Source organism: Oncorhynchus mykiss, chromosome 20, assembly GCF_057628025.1.
Source record: "Oncorhynchus mykiss isolate SJ-2025 chromosome 20, ASM5762802v1, whole genome shotgun sequence".
NCBI classification, from domain to species: domain Eukaryota; kingdom Metazoa; phylum Chordata; class Actinopteri; order Salmoniformes; family Salmonidae; genus Oncorhynchus; species Oncorhynchus mykiss.
Genome location: NC_143041.1, coordinates 18571254 through 18590424, shown reverse-complemented (window position 1 = coordinate 18590424; position 19171 = coordinate 18571254). Strand labels below are relative to the sequence as shown.

General features: G+C 44.4%; 1 protein-coding gene across 3 annotated transcripts in view; it reads left to right on the top strand.

The window, feature by feature from the left end:
- Positions 1-19171, top strand: part of LOC110499015 (glutamate receptor ionotropic, delta-1-like) — a 428806-nt gene that overhangs the window by 264397 nt on the left and 145238 nt on the right. For all 3 annotated transcript variants that reach the window (XM_036955857.2, XM_036955858.2, XM_090212430.1), the window contains one exon: positions 13387-13592. In XM_036955857.2, the coding sequence (XP_036811752.1) occupies positions 13387-13592 (206 nt within the window). The remainder of the gene's footprint in view (positions 1-13386; positions 13593-19171) is intronic.

Here is a 19171-nt window from a genome sequence, read left to right as displayed (position 1 = left end):
CCGTCATAGAAGGAACTATACACAGTGGAATGAGTTCTGTTTTAGCCGTGTGGGGTCGGATTGCTTTCCCATCTGTCGCACATCAGGTTCAATCTTTTAGCTCAACCTCTATGCTTGGCCCTTACAGTTCAGTGATCTATATAACTAGGGTGCTGAGGGGGCTGTTGCTATACTGTCACTATACTGCCACTATACTGGCAATATACTGTCGCTGTTCTGCCACTATACTTTCACTACACTGTCACTATCCTGTCGGTTGTCGCTATACTGTCGCTATACTGTCGGTTGTCGCTATGCTGTCGCTATACTGTCGGTTGTCGCTATACTGTCACTATACTGTCACTATTCTGTCGGCTGTTGCTATACTGTCGATACACTGTCGCTATACTTTCGCTATACTGTCGCTATACTGTCACTACAGACTTCAGTACATGAGTGCCTGAATATTTAAGATGTCTTACAGGAATGGTGGGTGGAAGAATAGGCTCCAGGGTTTCCCTTTACCCCGTTACCCCTTTACCCCGTTACCCCTTTCCCCCGTTACCCCGTTAACCCTTTACCCCGTTACCCTGTTACCCCGTTACCCCGTTACCCCTTTACCCTGTTACCCCGTTACCCCTTTACCCCGTTACCCCTTTACCCCGTTACCCCTTTACCTCTTTACCCCGTTACCCCGTTACCCCGTTATCCCTTTACCCCGTTACCCCTTTCCCCCTTTCCCCCTTTACCCCGTTACCCCGTTACCCCTTTACCCCGTTACCCCTTTCCCACTTTACCCCGTGACCCCTTTATCCCTTTACCCCGTTACCCCTTTCCCCCATTACCCCTTTACCTCTTTACCCCGTTACCCCTTTCCCCCATTACCCCTTTCCCCCATTACCCCTTTCCCACTTTCCCCCATTACCCCGTTGCACTTGTGATGTATCTTTTATATTCAATATTTAATTGATACATCTGATTACATTCGAATCAAATTGATCACATCGACCATGTTTAAGCTGGCTTTGATAAGGGAATGTGTCCAGCTATATCTTGACTAAACCTTGATAAATGGTATATAAAGAAGAGCATTCATTTTCCTGAGAATATCTCTATGAAATATACAATATGAATCTAGCCTGGGCTATGCAGAATAGATTGAGTATTGCCGCTAATGGTAATCATTGTTGCTGCGGTAAAGCGGTTATAAGAGGTTATAAGAATGCAGCAGCCTCGTCTTGGGTTCTGAACCCGGGCACGGACTGGCGCAATGCCCAAATCAGTCTGAGAATAGAAATGTCCTTCAGAAACTGCCTCTAAAACACAGGGACAACATTGCGGAAATGGGGAGCAACAGAGAGATAAATCATTGGATGTGTACGGCGGCCTGGCGAAATGGACAGATTCTTGTGATTAGCAGCGGCTCCTGTGAGTAGCCTTTCCCCTCCTTGCTCTTTATCTCTGTGTTTTACCCTCTCCGTCTGACATCATGGCTTTGAGAGAGGGTAACACTTTCCACAGAGCAGCCTATGGCTAAGTTATTTAGCAGACACTTTTATCCAGAGCAACTTACAGTAGTGATTGCATACATTATTATACTTATTTTCCCTTGAATGGGTCCCCCGTGGGAATCGAATCCACAACCCTGGCGTTACAAGGGCCATGCTTTACCAACTGAGCCACACATATGTAAGAGTCCTACACCAACATTTGATGCTGAGACAGGTTTTGTTACTGCTAATTGTCTTGTCATGTCATCCCAGTGAATTCAAGCGTTAAGAGAAAAAATCTTCTCCAGGGGTAATAAAATTGTTTATTAAACAATTTTCCATCGTCTTAGGCACAATTTATCTTGCAAGCCTTCTTGACATAACAAACACGTCCCTATTTCCCTACGATTAATGGAGTGCAGTCTGGCCTCTCCTCAACACTGCAGTGCTGCCGAGGTAGCTGCCTGTTGATTTGGCAATTTGGTCCATCAACAGGCGAGAGGATGGCGTGGGCAATTACGCCTGTGCTGGTGCGTGTCCTAATGCAGTCTGGGCCTGTGGTGGTGTGAAGTGGTGGTATGGAGGGGATGGTTGAGAGCAGCAGGCGGCGGTTAGCGTGGCTAGCGCCAGACAGACAGAGGTGCTGAGAGATGGACTCACCCCGCGCTCTTCCTCAGGTGATGAAGTTTAATAACACTGCCTCTCGCCAATGAACCAGCAGGGCATCACGCACACACACACACACAACCAGAGCAGGGGTCAAGGTTGGGCTACACAATAGGTCAATTGTATTTCAATTAACAAAAATATGTTAAAGTCGTCATTTCGGACCCTGCCAACAGTTACTTCTGCTAATGTCTACATTTACTCTATGTTTCTGTGGATGGCTGGTGGGAATAACCCTGTTCTGGTACAGAGATCTCCAGGCAGAAAGTACCTCTAACAACTATTTAAACTGCTCCACTCTCTCCCATTGCCTTCCTCTGCCTGCCTGCCTGCCTGGCACTTTGCATTACCGAGATTGATTGGGTTAATGGTCCGGCAATGGACAGACATCTTTTCTGGGAGTCTTAACTTGTTTTGTCTGGTGGCTGCTTCATGCCACATAAACTGAGAAGAGCTCAAGTGCTGCCGGTCTAGTACCCTACTGGCTGCTGTTAAGGCTAAAGCCCCCAGCCCCTCGGTTGAGCTTGTCACTGCAAATGTTGCCTTTACGACAAGCTCCAATTTACTAAGCTGGATCTGATTTGGAAAGCCTTCATAATGGATCGTGGGCTTAGCTAGCCCTTCAATGCCTTGCTTGATGTTTGCTCTGCCTCCCAACCTGCCCGCGGCGCTGGACACAAGACATGATTCTGAGGTTGGTAAATGTTCATTTTTTTTTTCAAATAAAAACACCCCGTACATTAATTCATGGATTTCAAGGTGTGAGGTGTCTTTCTCACCTGTCAATTGACCTAGTACCTTCGATCAAACAACCTACTGTACATAGGTTCCATTTACCCATCGCTCTTTCTACGAAATACACAGCAGAAATTGGCCTTAGATGGTTGAAGGGAGAGCATTATTGCATGCCAGAGTCTTGAGTCCCAGGTGCTGCTTAAGAACAGATCTTGTATGGCGAGGTTTTGGCAATAAGTCCACACACAGGCATTACGCATGCTCGCACACACAAACACACACACATAATTGCCATGGCCAAGCCGGGTTGCTACTCCTAATAGAACTGAGGATGTATGGCTGCAGTCTCGTGAAATTCATTATAGCGTGTCTGTGAGCCAAGTCGTTGTCGACGGGGCAGGATAAGTGGCTGGAAGTATGTTCTTTTTGGATTCGTAAACGTGATTATAATTCTCGGATCCTTTCATGGTCACAGGGAGAATACACCGCTAGAGGTGTTTTGGATGTTGTATCTCGGTGTGAAAATAAGGTGGAACTTCTTGTTTTTCCCTTGATCATTACTTCCTCCGGTCGCACATTCTCCGTAAAGTTGTAATTTCTCCGTGTTCAGTATTTCCTTTAGGCCCTGACTTTAGGCTTGCCGATGGGAATCTCTAAGGAGCCTCTATTGACAAGCCAAAGAGTAACATGCAGAAGATGAGAGGATATGGACATCTTGCTAATATGGATAGAGATGCATGTAGCCAACACTGTGCAGCCTGTCTTCAGCCCGTCTTCGCCTCTGTCTGGTATGGTACAGGACTCCTAGTCAGATGGCTCTCTCCTGTGATGCCATCGGCGTGGTTGCAACCCTTACTACGTCTTTCATTCCCTCGTCACATTTCTCAAACACGTCTCTCTATTATGTCTCTATGCTTCTAATACACGCACGCACACGCACAAAAAAACATCAGATGAAGGTTTAGGCCCTTCCTCTTTGGTTGCCATATGGCTTCACAGTTCATGTTTACAAGATCATCAATATAAACAAAAGATAAATCAGTTGAAGTATAGGCCCATCTCTAAGTGCCATTTACCAGCTAGTCACAAAAGTTCATATTTTTTTTTAAAGTGATACAGTATCTCGCCTTGTATCAATTGCCTTGGTACCTCTCGATACTCCACAGTTACAATGAGTCTGGTCTTGACGTGCTCCGAGAGAGAGAGAGAGAGGGACGGAGATGCATCTGAAGCGAGAGCTGCTAGCATAATGAAACAAGGTGTGAACAGTACCAGCGGCTAGCCCACCACTAACCCCCCCCCCCGCCCACTTCAAACTCACACCTCCCTCTCTGTCCTCTATGCACCCACAATCTCCCCTCGCCTCTCTCCTCCACTTGTGATTGTTACGTTCTAAAGGGCACTGTGCAGAGACAGAAATAGATATCAGCAGAGAGAGAGAGAGAGAGAGAGCCACCCGGCGCCGTATCCTTTTTCAGTGACGTCGATTAAGTGCAAAGGGCAAGCCGGACACAATAGCTGTCACCTGGCTAGAAGAAGCCAACTCGTAGAGTAGAGTAGCGCAGACACACACTCGCCTTATAGGCTCAGGCACCAATTCAGAGGCCTTCAAAAGGGGTCTCTGTAGACCGGCCTCGGGGGTCATTAAGCCGTCTCAAAAAACCCATCTCACACAGAGTGGGAGTCAGAGCGTCCATGGGATTGTCCAGAGAGCTGACATATAAATCCGGTTAATCCGGTTACATGAGGCCCGCTGGATGTCCTGGTCTGGCAGTGTTTGATACGCGGGCAGCCGGGTAACACGCATCCTCTGGATCATCAGAGGGACAAACAGACCGCGCGGAGCTTTGCTACTTTGATGCAACGTAAACAGTTACTCTACTGGGAGGGTTTCATTAGTCGGCTGGCTGGGTTGATACAGCGTGATGATTTGTCTCCTTTTTTATATTCATATTTTTAAGCGCTTGTACCAATTAGTGTTGTTTATCAAGTGGGAATGGAGCTTTGATAACCATCTGACCTTGTGGAAAGCCACACTTAGCATAATTAGCTTGCCCTCGCCATAGCTGGAAAACATTAAGACGCTTACATGATATCTGGGTGTCGTACGGTATCAAGGGTTGTTTATGCAGAGGGAAAATCGAGTTATCACCGACACTCGTTATCCTTGCCCTCACGTGTGATGTGTCAGATCCCTGCGATATCGATTTTTCATTGCGGTCCTAAAATCTAGCGTAGCTCTTTGATTTGACCCATTTGCATAGCGCCTTGGCAGGACATGAAAACTCGTGGAGAGAGAAGAGCTGCTACTTGAGGGGCAAATTTACATTTAGTGCTTGTATAGTCAATGGAGAGAACACACTGTTCAATTATACAATCGCACAATTAAATCCCACCATTCCAGGACATGCTCGTCACATTACTGCCAGGGCTCTTGTGGGAAAACTTGATTTTTTTTCTTCCAGCGGGTGCGAGAATGGCTTTCGTAAAAGGTTGACGTGTAGCATTTCTCCGACGTCAGGTAATTGGCTGTCCAAGGTGCCTTCTTCTCCTTTCTTTGGTGTTTTCTTCCTTCCACCTTTTTTCGGGTGAGCGATTCTTTCCCTCCTCAGTCGGCTGGTGTGGAGCGTGGCGCGTAGACAGACAGATGACATCACAGCGAGATAACACATGTCTCCAAGGTTCTTCTCTCTGTCCTGAGGGCAGATGGTGGTGACAGATTGCAGGACTAGGACAGTGTTCGCTAGCTCCTCTCTCCAGTCGGGCCTCATGCAACAACAATGTGAAGGGACTGAGCTGAGCCCAGAGTGAAACTGTTCTCATTCAAAATGCATTGATTGGGCTTGTATTGAAATGCATGTAGCTCTTTTTTCCTGTGGTCATACACAATCACAGAATGGCTTTGGAAACTGAAAACATACAACATTATTAGAGCCTAGGTAGTGCTTCGTAAGTAGATCCCTCACAGGTAGATCTTTCCTAGTGTGTTCCCAGATCAGTTTGTGCTCTTGCTTATACAATTGCAGTCCTCGTCAAGCAAAACAAAAATGATTGGCATTACAATGAGTGACAAGGAATTGGCACGATGGCACAAACAGACTGGCACTCAGGCTAGCTAGATCCTTCCAGTTTTAAAATAAGAGCTGTGTGTGTGTGTGTGTGTGTGTGTGTGTGTGTATGTGTGTGTGTGTGTGTGTGTGTGTGCCGTGCCGTGCCGTGCGCGCGCAGAGGTTTGTCAACAACAACACAGCATCAACATTGGCGGCGATGTATGTCGGCTTCTATTCTATTGAATTCGATCATCTGTCTTCCATCTTTTTCCGTCCTGTTCTCTGCTTATTACTTACAGCTGTCTGAAAGATCATACAGGGTGTTTTTATGGTTATTCAATAGCAGAAATCTCTCATCCATAAACAGGCCGCTTGAACAGCCGATGAAAAATATGTCTCCTGAAGGCAAATGTCACACCTGTCAGCAGAGATGAAAATGTAAAAGTCTCAATTATTGTTCAAAACAGCAGGAAATAGAACATAAAATGCGTTGTCATACAAAGCAACACATGTGAGTCTCACTGAAGGGGCTAATTAAAATGCTTGTCTTTTTATGAGGATTGGAGCAAAAATGAACTGTCAGTGGGACCTTCGTATTCACAATTCTTACATTTCCCCGTGCTCGGCAGTGCACAGCTGTCAGCGCATGATGGTTTATGTTCATTTGCGTTTACTTTGATTTGCACCAATATAATGGATTCAAAACAAACAGAGGGTCTGAAAAGTGATATTCCGTTTGAATATTGAATGAGGCTAGAACCTGATTGTAAAGAGTTTGGGCTGTAATGTGAGCTGTGGGCCGAGTGGATCTCTGCCTTAGCTTAATCACACTTCAAATGTCATGTCATTCATGACACCTGCGTTGAGTAAACATTTAATCCCATGTATCTTGCATTGTTTACATGGATACTCATTTAGGACATTTCATTGATGATGAGAGAGGGGAATAGCTGTTTACATACTGTAATGGCACACTATTCCCTATATAGTGCACTACTCTAGGGGACCTGGCCCAGAGTAGTGCACTTTTATAGGGAGTAGCGTACCATTTTGGACATTCTCTGTGATAGCTGGTGATATCATCCTATGAGCTGTTCGGTTTTCCCCCTTTGATCCCTCCGTCCTTCCCTCTCTTGAGGGTCATCATTGTGTGATTGGATGTTTGCTTGTTTTTGTTATTTAGCCCTATCATGATGACATACTGTGTACAACCCATCCACTGACAGCATCTCACCTTAGCATCACAATCATTTGATTATGTCATGCAGTGTCGAGAGGAGGGCAGGGTGATTGGAGTATTACGTCACATGAACTTCAGCTGGCTTCTCGTGCATGCTTTTACCTCGATCCATTGCATTGGGGGCAGCACTGTCACACAAAAGGCCATATTTGGACTGTCAGCTTGTATCACACAGCCCCTCACCTCACCTCTGCGGTCTGTGTCTGTGGCTAGGAATAGTGTGCGTGACTGTGCCTGTGCACGCAAGTGGATGTGTGTGTGCTCTCTGCTCTCCTCACGCGGTAGTGGCAGCCCTCATGATGATTCACATAACCCACGAATAAAGAAACAGCGAGAGAGAGAGAGAGAGAGAGAGAGAGGTACGGAGAGTGAGAGAAAGACAGAGAGTGGGAGAGAAAGAGAGAGAGAGAGGGACAGAGAGCGAGAGAGAAAGAGAGAGAGACTGAGCGAGAAAGTCACATCCTGTAAAATCCCATTTGTTTCCCGCCAGTGGAGAGACGGTTGGAGATTGGGCCTCTTTGATGAGATTTGCTCTCCTGCTCCTCTTTGATTATCTCTTATGCTGCTTGTTATGATGCTCCCCTAAGTGTCTTAGTTAAATTTCACTGGGATCACAGCAGCTGTTGCTGAAGTCCATGAGGCGAAGCCAAGCAGCTTTGGAGAGCCCATCACTGCCACTCTCTCTGCAGCCGACAAAAGATTTGGGCTGTAATCTATAGGGATTAGCTGAGGAAAAGTGAGGAAAATGCAAATCTAGAATGTTCATAAACAAGGATTTCTCAAACCCACCAAAGTTAGGCTTTGAATGATAAGGAGCCGTGTCTGCCCCCCCCCAAGTGAAATATATACTGAACAAAAATATAAATGCAACATGTAAAGTGTTGATCCCACGTTTCATGAGCTGAAATAAAAGATCCCTGGAAATTGTCCATACACACATCCCTGTTAGTGAGCATTTCTCCTTTGCCAAGATAATCCATCCACATGACAGGTGTGGCATATCAAGAGGCTGATAAAACAGCATGATCATTACACAGCTGAACCTTGTGCTGGGGACAATAAAAGGTCACCCTAAAATGTGCAGTTTTGTCACACAAGTTGAGGGAGCATACAATTGGGATGCTGACTGCAGGAATGTCCTCCAGAGCTGTTGCCATTGAATGTTAATTCTCCACTATAAGCCACCTTCAAAGTCGTTTTAGAGAATTTGGCTGTACGTCCAACCGGCCTCACAACCACAGACCAGTCATGTGAAATAAAAAAGATTAGGGCCTAATGAATTTACTGTAACTCAGTAAAATTGTTGTATGTTGCGTTTATATTTTTGTTCAGTATAAGTGGATACCAATAGTTTCACAACATCCATAACGGTATAAAATAACAGGAATGAAAACATGCAAAGTGGACGTTGTAATGGGTTTCACAGCAAGGCAAATTCTACCTGCAGGGGTTAAACGCTAGTAAGACGTTAGCCGCCCCATGTATGATTCATAGTAATCTCCCCAAGCCAAGAAGTGGTGCTAGCACACACTTTGATTAATACAGATAATTGCCAGGTTCGCTCTGAGAAGGACTACACCCCCCCCCCCCACAAGGCACTACTCACTGTACTCTTCAGGATGAATCAACAGGAAGTAAATGTTTGTTGTTTGTTGTTGTTTTGTAGCGACTACAACAACTGTAATTGGTGAGAGGACTTGGTGAGGACATTATGAAAGAAGACCTGTTACCATCTCCTTTTTCACCATGGAAACATAGACTCAGCAGGATTTTTGCCACTAAACTCTGGAGAGAGGGAGCTACATAGGAGTACAGTAGACAGCCAGACACAACTTTCTACAAGCGACCTGTCACTCCTAATAGGCAGCGATGAGAGGAAAGGAGAAGGAGAATGAGAGATGTTCGAATGAACCCACCTGTCTCAGACATTTAAAATGGATCACTTCAGTGATAGCTGAATAGGTTATCACACCAAGAAGAGAATGATGCAAATGAGAAGTAATTGTCGCAATGAAACCACTCTCTTCGGTGGTGAGTTGTTACTCCTAGATAAAGGAAGATGACTTGTAGACAGGTGCTAGCTACCGGAGCCCCACCATAGGCTAGGACTGTGAGTAAGAGGCCCTGGGAACACAATAAAGAAAGCACCCAGTTACCGAGACCTCCTCTACCACTCTCCTTCCGCTCAACACTTACTGAACTGCCAGCAGCAGAGATCGACAGGCAGGCAATTTACTCCACAGTGTGGGGCACAATGCACAATGTCTCGCAATATTTCACAATGTCTGGGCCAAGGCTGCTCTGCTGTTGTCGAACCCAAAACACAGCAAAAGTTTTTAATAGCCTATTTTTTAACACCTCTTTTTGTTTGTTGTTACGTGTGCAATCTAGACTCATTGTACATACATGGCACTTCACTCTGTCTTTTCTTCACAACTGTACATAGTAGGAATATAGTTACTTGACATACAGTGCCTTCAGAAAGTATTCACACCCTTTGAGTTTTCCCACATTTTGTTGTGTCACAGCCTCAATTGAAAATGGATTAAATTGAGATTTGTTTTTATCACTGGCCTCAACATGATACCTCATCATTTCAAAGTGGAATTATGTTTTTTTTTTCTCCAAATCTGTACAAATTAATAAAAAAAATGAAAAGCTGTGATGTCTTGAGTCAATAAGTATTCATTCCCTTTTTTATGGCAAGCCTAAAGTTCAGGAGGAAACATTTGCTTAACAAATCGCATAATAAGTTCCATGGACTCACTCTGTGTGCAATAATAGTGTTTAACATGATTTTTGAACGACTACCTCATGTCTGTGCCACACACATACAATTAACCCTCAGTCGAGCTGTGTATTTCAAACACAGATTCAACCACAAAGACCAGGGAGGTTTTCCAATGCCTCACGAAGAAGGGTAGATGGATAAAGTTATTAATTACACTTTGGATGGTGTATCAATACACCCAGTCGTTACAAAGATACAGGCGTCCTTCCTAACTCAGTTGCTGGAGAGGAAGGAAACCGCTCAGGGATTGCACCATGAGGCCAATGGTGACTTTAAAACAGTTACAGAGTTTAATGGCGGTGATAGCAGAAAACTGAGGATGGATCAACAACATTGTTGTGACTCCACAATACTAACCTAAATTGACAGAGAAAAGGAAGCCTGTACAGAATGAAAATATTTCAAAACATGCATCCTGTTTACAACAAGGCTCTAAAGTAATACTGCATACAAATTGGCAACGTAATTACCTTTTTGTCCTGAACACAAAGTGTTGCATTTGGGGCAAATCCAATACAACATATTACTGAGTACCAAGCATAGTGCTGGCTGCATCCTGTTATGGGTACGCTTGTCATTTTTAAGGGCAGGGGAGATTTTCAGTATAAAAAAGAAGGTTACCTAAGCACAGGCAAAATCCTAGAGGAAAACCTGCTTCAGTCTGCTTTCCAACAGACACCTTTCAGCACGACAATAACCTAAAACACAAGGCCAAATCGACACTGGAGTTGCTTACAAAGAAGTCAGTGAATGTTCCTGAAAGACAAAGTTACAGTTTTGACTTAAATCTAAATGACAATCTATGGCAAGAACTAAAAATGGTTGTCTAGCTATGATCAACAATCATTTTGAAAAGAATAATGTGCAAATGTTGCACAATCCAGGTGTGGAAAGCTCTTAGAAACCAGAAAGACTCACAACTGTAATCGCTGCGAACAGTTCTTCTAAAAAGTATGTAAATGAAGGGGTCAGTTGTGAATATTTGTACTTAGGTAAATTAGATATTTCTGTATTTCATTTTCAATACATTTGCAGATATTTCTAAAAACATATTTTCACTTTGTCATTATGGGATATTGTGTGTAGATGGGAGAGAGAAGAAAAGTTGAGACTGTAACACAACTTATGTAAATGAGACATTTCTGTATTTCATTTTCAATACATTTGCAGATATTTCTAAAAACATATTTTCACTTTGTCATTATGGGATATTGTGTGTAGATGGGAGAGAGAAGAACAGTATATTTAATACATTTTGAATAAAGGATGCAACACAATGTATCAAAATGTGGAAAAAGTCCAAGGGTATGAATACTTTCTGAAGGCACTATATACAGTATATGCATATAGATAGATATCGCATCCATTTCATCCCAACGGCAGACCTATCAAAGTAAAGAATATTTGTATTGGATTTCCCTTTTTCCTCTTTGTTGTTTTTTAACACTAGGTTTGTTGCTCAATCGCTGCTTAACACATAGACCTATAGCACTGGGGAGGAAAGATACCGGTAGCATATATAGGTTGTGTAAAAACACAATATACTTCTGGCATAGAGAAGTGCTTCCATAAGCCAGTTATCATATTGGCTCTAATGATGAATTTCAGCTATACTCAGTTTAACCCCGTGTTAACCTGCCAGTTGCTAGCAGAGTCAACTGACCCCTTTGACCAACACCTAACCCATTTGCTGGTGTGCATCTGAACAATACGTCCTTTGCATTTTTTTTCCAATGAGATTTATGGTTGAAATGGTGTTTAACGATAGTGACACCAATTGTTATAGGATCGAATAGGCCTACTCCAGTAGAGAACCTAGACAGGCTATTGACCCTCTTACTGTATCAATCGTTTATCCTATCCTAGTTCCACATTAGACAGGTCAATATTTTTCATCCCAAATCACATCTGCTAGAAGGGCAGCTACCTACAGTGTAACAGCATTGAAGTTACAATATACCCCAATCGCTAAAATGACATTGTATCAGATCAAACTCAAAACCCAACCTTGGTTTTACCATTTTAACATATGTACGGTCCTCAAAATAAAAAAAAGTTAGCCTCAGCCGTTTTTGCCTTCCCATAAACCCAAGACAAATTTTAAGTCCATATTGTCCAAGGTTCCGTATTGTATGAATAAAAAGGATGAGTCCATCATGCAAGATTGTAACGTGTAGTGCGGTGTAATGTTGCGTATCGGGGACTACCTCAGCATGAGGTATCACTCATAGCCAACATTGTTATCTTCGAATCCCTGAAGAATTGTTTTTTTTACATACAACTTATCGACTTCAAGACAAACTTTTGGCTTCTCTGCTCGGAGCCTTTTGAAAGTGGGATACAGGGCACGTTCTCGCCACTATTTCATGGAGAAATTGTTCACTGATGGAGAACGGACCGGGCCTTCCCTCCCCTCTGCCACCGAAATGATAAGCCCATTGAAAATCAATTGTATCCACCTGTTATCTCGAGATGAAGTTTCATGAAAAGCTTGACTTTATCCACGAGTTGCCAGATAGTTTTCATTTTCATCCTCCTTTGTTCCCATCATAACAATATTAATTCTCCATACATCTGCACCTCAGATCAAGTAATTCCGCTTTCATTGCGTTATTATCCTACCGTAGCCTCTGCGGGGTGGCTTATAAGGGAGTCTGTGGTCGTTGTCAATATCTTATTTTCAGCTCGTATTTCTTCCATTTTATTGTTGTAATCCATTCCTGATTTGAGGGCCTCGACCTCCTCCGTTAACCCAGGCAATAAATCCACCTTTTTCAAATGTTTGTTCGTGCTTGTCAGCAATGCCCTATCTTCTGCTGACATTGTTGTAAAAGCCTCTTCCACTGTTACATACGGATTGTTTAGCTGGAGGCCTCCCTTAACGTTTGGCTCAAGGATAGGGCAGATCTTGTTCGCCTTTGATGCGTGTGATTGTTGTTTTTGAGCATATCAAAGTGTTGATCGAGAAACCGTTTCAGGTTCACTGTAGATGTTTTTTTTAGTTATCAGCCAATCCTCAATGTCTGCGTTTAATTCATGGGACAAGCTGTGCCGACCATGTTACCACTTGCCACATCATTTCCCTCCCTGGTCTTTGTGGTTGAATCTCAAAGCAGCGTTGTTTGTTGTCTGTGCGTTTATCTAAATGACAGTCCTTGTCGCCAGGTAGTGATTTCATTATTTGTGTATTCCAGTCATGGGTTTCAAATATGCCAGTTAACACTAGAACCACCACGGGCTAGCAATCACAGTGGAAATATTACATTTAGTCAAATTCTGCTATTGAGAGATGGAATCTGAGTAAAAAAAAGTGCAATGGATGCTGTGGGCCATAATTATGCGGTATGTTTGATGTACTCAGAGGGCTCTGCAGGACGTTAGAGGGGTTTTTGAGTCCAGTTAGTCTAACCCCACTCACCCTCCTCCTCTCCTCAGATATCCGTGGCCTACAGAGTTTCCTGGACCAGACATCTCGGCAGGGGCTGGACGTATCTCTACAGAGAGTAGACAGGAACATCAGTAAGGTCTTCTCGAACCTCTTCAACACCATGAGGACAGAGGAGCTCAACCGTTACAGGGACACGCTGAGACGTGCCATCCTACTGCTCAGCCCCCGAGGAGCGGAGGCCTTCATCCAACAGGTAAGTGAGAGAATTTAGGCCTAGGTATAACCACACGTACATACTCGTGGGTGCACTTGAACACACACAAATCCAGGCTGCGTCACATCCGGCCGCGTTTGGGAGTCCCACAGGGTGGTGCACAATTGGCCCAGTGTCGTCCAGGTTTGGCCGGGGTAGGCCGTCATTGTAAATAAGAATTAGTTCTTAATGGATTTGCCTAGTTAAATAAAATAAAAATATTTTTAAAAATGTGTGAGCACACATTTGCACACAGAGACACACACACGTGTGAGCACACATACAGTACACACATGTACTTTACATGCACTGTGCACACAAACAGAAACACCCCTAGACATAGCCTTACACCAACTAGCCTATACATACAATACTTATCAGACAAATAGTGTTGACCTCCATGTGACATTGTCAATCAATGAATCAACCAATCAAATGTATTTCCTAAATCCCTTTTTACACCAGCAGTTGTCACAAAGTGCTAGACAGATAACCAGCCTAAAACCCCAAAGAGCAAGCAATGCAGATTCAGAAGCACAGTGGCTAGGGGAAAAAACTCCCTACAGTGGCAGGAATCTACTGTAAGAAGAAACCAAGAGAGGAGCCAGGCTCCGAGGGGTGGCCCGTCCTCTTCTGGCTGTAGTTTAAATGAGTTCATGACCATTTAGGCCAGATGGTTCTTCAAGACGATTGGGATTATCCTGATATTCCCCCTCTAGAACCCCTCCCCCTGGTCAACATACGGTTCGGGGGCATTGTCTATCATTAGACATTACACATGCCTCCTAATAGCTCAGTCTGTCAGTTGTCCTGGAGATGTCTTGGGACTCAGGCTCAGCACCGCAGAGCAGAGCAGACGGCCCGTCCACAACTAACAGACAGAGCGGAGAAGGAACACCGTTCTCATGCATATGGATGAGTCAGTTCTCCGAGCCTCAGCCCAGGCAGGCTGTATTTTTAGAAGTTTTAATTTTAGCAAGCAATGAGAGAAGAAGGTGTAACCATGGCACCTCTGACTTGGCAGCTGCATTCTCTTTGGAACGTCAGTCAAACTGGGCGCCGGTGGCAGCTACCTGCTTTAATCTTTAATGCCTCGTCATACTCCGACTCCCATTGCTACTCTGCCTCTACCGGGAAATGCTTGTGAATATTTGAATTAGCTGTACTGCTCTGTAAACCAGACACGCTGTTCCATACTGTAAAATATCACTGCCTGTCTGTCTGGATGGACTGTGGTGTTCTTACATCTATTCTGCCCAGCCTCTAGAAAGACAGACTGATAGACAGACTGTCTGTCTTTTGGTTGGAGGGGAGATTTGGACTTGTTTATTAGTGACGAGTGTTGAGTGCTGCACCACTGGCATTGCCCTGAATCGACAAGTGATTTTCACTTCAACTTCCCACATGAAAAAATACTACAGATTACTATAAAATACTACAGTACTTACTGTAGTATATTGTAGAATATTACACTACACACTGTAGTATCCCTCAATACTACAGTATTATCCACACACAAAAAAAACCTCTCATACTACAATATTGTCCGCAAAAACACGACACTTTTTTAACCATAGTAAAAATAACAGTAAAGTACCTGTCCATTCCCCTTCCACCATATCGCAATTTGTGCCACCCATACTGTACATGACAAACTTACATGCCAAGGATATACCATATTCTGTTCCTACAAGTAATTTAAAAAACAGAAGCTCTGAACTATCCATTTCAAACCCCAGTCCTCATCACCTACAGGTTCTGGAAAATGTGTTATTTTAGAATTTCTCCAGTAGGTTTCATGAAGGATAAAGCCTCCACTTCTACAGTATGTCAAAGATAATAAAACAGAAACACTATACTGTAGTAAAAACTACAGTAATGTCCATAAAAACACTACAGTAAATGTGACAATATATTACAGTCCGCAAAAACACTACAGGAAATATTTATGTGTACTACAATACACAAAAACACTAAATGAATTACCATGGTATGTACTACAGCTTTATTTTAGTACAGTATTTATACTATAGTTAAATCTAAATACTACAGTGTTCAGTGTCATTTTTTTTCTGACTTAGTCAGTGAACAATATAGTAAAGTCTGCAAAAGCACTACAGTGAATACTACAGTATTTATACCATAGTATACCATAGTATTATTTCATGTGGGTTGCTTAGAGTGTTAAGGCCTCTTGCTCCTCTCCGATCCCTAAGGTGTGTAGGTCATGCTGTAGTTACTCAGACAGTCCTGTTGGCCAAGTGTGTTATTGAGAGTTATTTCCTTTTCCTTCTCCCGTGGCCTTTTGGTGAAGTGTAGCTGGGGTGCTGGTGGGCGAGATGCATTCAATAAAATTGACGCAGCAGCCTGTCTTGTTGTGGCTGTCAGAGATGACAGGTGAGCACTATCACTTGATTAGACATGAGACCAAATTCAAGGTACTTTTCAAAAGAGATAGTTCTGGCAGTTTCTTTCTGCCATCCCACACTGCCTCCGCCTGACTTCAAGTGGCTGTTTCGTAAAAGGACAAGTAACACCCTGCAAGTCTGATCCTGCAGTAGCTCTGTCGGAGGATGTGTGGTCAGTGATGGAAAGAGAGTATAAACGCACATCCATACCACAGGAACACACACACACCCACACCCACACACACACACACACACACACCCACTATGATGACACCACAGCTTGTCTCTATCTCGGTCTCAGTCTCTGTCTCGGTCTCTTCACGAGTCCCTGGTTGAGTGTGGCGTGGATATATCTCTCCAGATAATGGATGCCTTTATGTAATCTATATGACACTTCGTGATACGCTTGTTCAAGGAAATCGTTGACTTTTTATTTCATTTTGATTGAGGACGGCACACGGAACATTATGTTTGATTTAGAGGTTGTATCTCACAAATAATAATAGAAATGATAAAGCGTTTTGTCAGCAAGCACTAAAAAATTGCCTTGGTGTTCAGCACTACTGAGTGGAAATCTATGTGTACACGTGACGGGGTGGTGAGCCACTGTGTACAGGAATAGCCAGGTGTCTGCTTTGATGATTGATTCTGTTTTCCATGTCTGGGCTGTTTTGTTCCCTCGTGTGACTACGGCAAATTAGCACTTACCGACAGGCTAGGGTAAGAAGACATGGCTCACCCACCATGTTTGTGGTCCTGTAGGGCTCAGTTGGTGCTTGCAACACCAGGATCGTGGGTTTGATTCCTGGGGCCACCAAAATGTACAATTATTTGGCATAGTAAAAGCACAAGGTGAATTGCCTCTTTGAGAACATTAATGTGTTAAGAGTCCTTTTGAGATGTGACAAGGAAATGTTTTTTAGCTTTCAAGCTTAAATGCGCCATTCACATCCACTTGTGATTCAATAAACTATGATTCCAAACTCCACGCTCATGCTTAGTAGCCATTTTGTAAGCTGTCCATAGCCTAGGTTCCAGAACAGACTACCTTGCTGAGTGGCTGAGAGGAGATATGTGTGATCTTTCTTCTCTTCCCTTTTCCAAACAATATGGCTGTGGTTGAATATATGAGAGAGAGAGAGAGAGAGAGAGAGAGAGAGAGAGAGAGAGAGAGAGAGAGAGAGAGAGAGAGAGAGAGAGAGAGAGAGAGAGAGAGAGAGAGAGAGAGAGAGAGAGAGAGAGAGAGAGAGAGAGAGAGAGAGAGAGAGAGAGAGAGAGAGAGAGAGAGAGAGAGAGAGAGAGAGAGAGAGAGAGAGAGAGAGAGAGAGAGAGAGAGAGAGATGCAGAGGTAGTCCACACGGTGCTGTGAAATTTGTGGCACTCTTTATCTCCTGCGCCTTTGCTATCTCTTTTTGTGAGTGGTAAATGCTGTGACTAAATGCAGACGGCGTCTGTTAAAGGCACAGCAAGAACCATGGCACTGCCCCCCCCCCACCCCTTAGGTACCCAGGACCCCCGCTGTGTCTCCCTTCAGTCAAGATTCAGGCTGCTCCCACGCCCACGCACACACACCAAAGCCACACACTCAGGCTTTCAGTTCTAACACTCGGTGAAGAGTCTTCAGCAACTGTGCTGTACAGGAGAGGAAGCCCTGCTGCTCCTAGAAGAGATACCAGAGTATACCTTTGTCAGGAATAACGAGTGATGTCCACAGAAGAGATGGATTGATGCAGTGATTAACCAAATGCCTGCAATCGTCTCCTTTCAATCAGGGGCTTCTCCTCAGTTGTTAGCATTCACACCCAGTTTCCGTTTTGCCTCGTTCAGTTGTTTTTCTTTCCTTCCCACTCCAGGGGAAAGGAGGTCAACATTGAAAGTGTTCACTTACTTTAAACAATGATGAAAAGGACTAGGTGACTTTAATCGTTTGGCGCTGAAATATTAATGTTTCTTCTCTGCTAGCTGCTGGATGTGGTGGCTAGTGGATGCTGTTTTGGCATCTCTGATGTGGGAGCGTGCTCTCTTTTCAGACACACTGGAATCCCAAATAGAACTACAGCCATATGTCGTCGGTAAGAGATGGCGGTCTACTAATGCTCTCGGGTGTTAAGAGCTCGGTGTGGTTCCCTGTACAGAGCTATACAGAACTTGTAATCTTGTCTATTTCTCGAGTCAAGGCAATGGTACATGACAATCCGCGTCTGTGCGTCGATCTTCAATAGAGACATCCGAGGTTGTTTGAGAGACGTTCTATTGGTAGAACTGGCAAGGATACGGGCTTACACAGTTTACTGGCTGCGGAGAAAAATACTCACGAAAAATACTCCCTTCAGAGCTGTTGCACAGCTGTTGTTTTAGGGCCCAGGTTGAGGATGGAGGGATAGGTGGGTGGATGGAAAGTTAATAGAAGGATGGAAGGCACGATAAGGATGGATAAAAAAAAAACTTGCTAAACACACATTCTAGTGCAGTTCCACCAGTGCAACACTGTGTTTTCGCTCCTCTCTCTCTTCTCGGTCCCCTCTCGCTCCTGCGGAGTCTGTGAATTTCACCTAACATTCACACTGTGCAGATGCTCAGCTCATCGCAGTGCTGCCTCCAGACTTGCCAAGGCCTCAGATTGAGAAGTGACACCGTTTTTCATTTATTCCCAACGCTGTTCCCTGGTAGGGCCCTGCCAGACCCCAATCACTGAAGGTGTACGTCCCTATTCCCTATATAGTGCACTACTTTTGGGCAGAGCCCTATAGGCTCTGTGAAGAGGGTGCCATTTGGGACACTGTCAGGGTGCTCCATCAATCCTCATTCTGCCAGTCTTCCTCCTCTTTTCCCTGTGTTTTTTCTGTCCGCTGAGGTGAGAGGGAGGCTGGGCTGGGCTGGGCTGGGCTGGGGCTGTCGTGGCTAGGGAAGACAGATTGAGTGGCATCGCCCATCAGGCAGCCAGGAGATGACGGATGACACGTGGTGGGCAAGGTTCCACCTCCTGAGGAGGGGGGTGAGGAGCATGTGGAGAGCTGTGTGTGTGGGTGAGGGAGGGGAGGTTCTGTGTGTGTGTGGGTGGAGGGACAGTGCGTGCATGTGTGTGTTTGTGTGCACGGTAAATGACAGAATGGCAGGTTTCTCATTAGCCAACCCAGCAGCAGGAGGAGAGGGAACAGGGGTTGGGGTGAG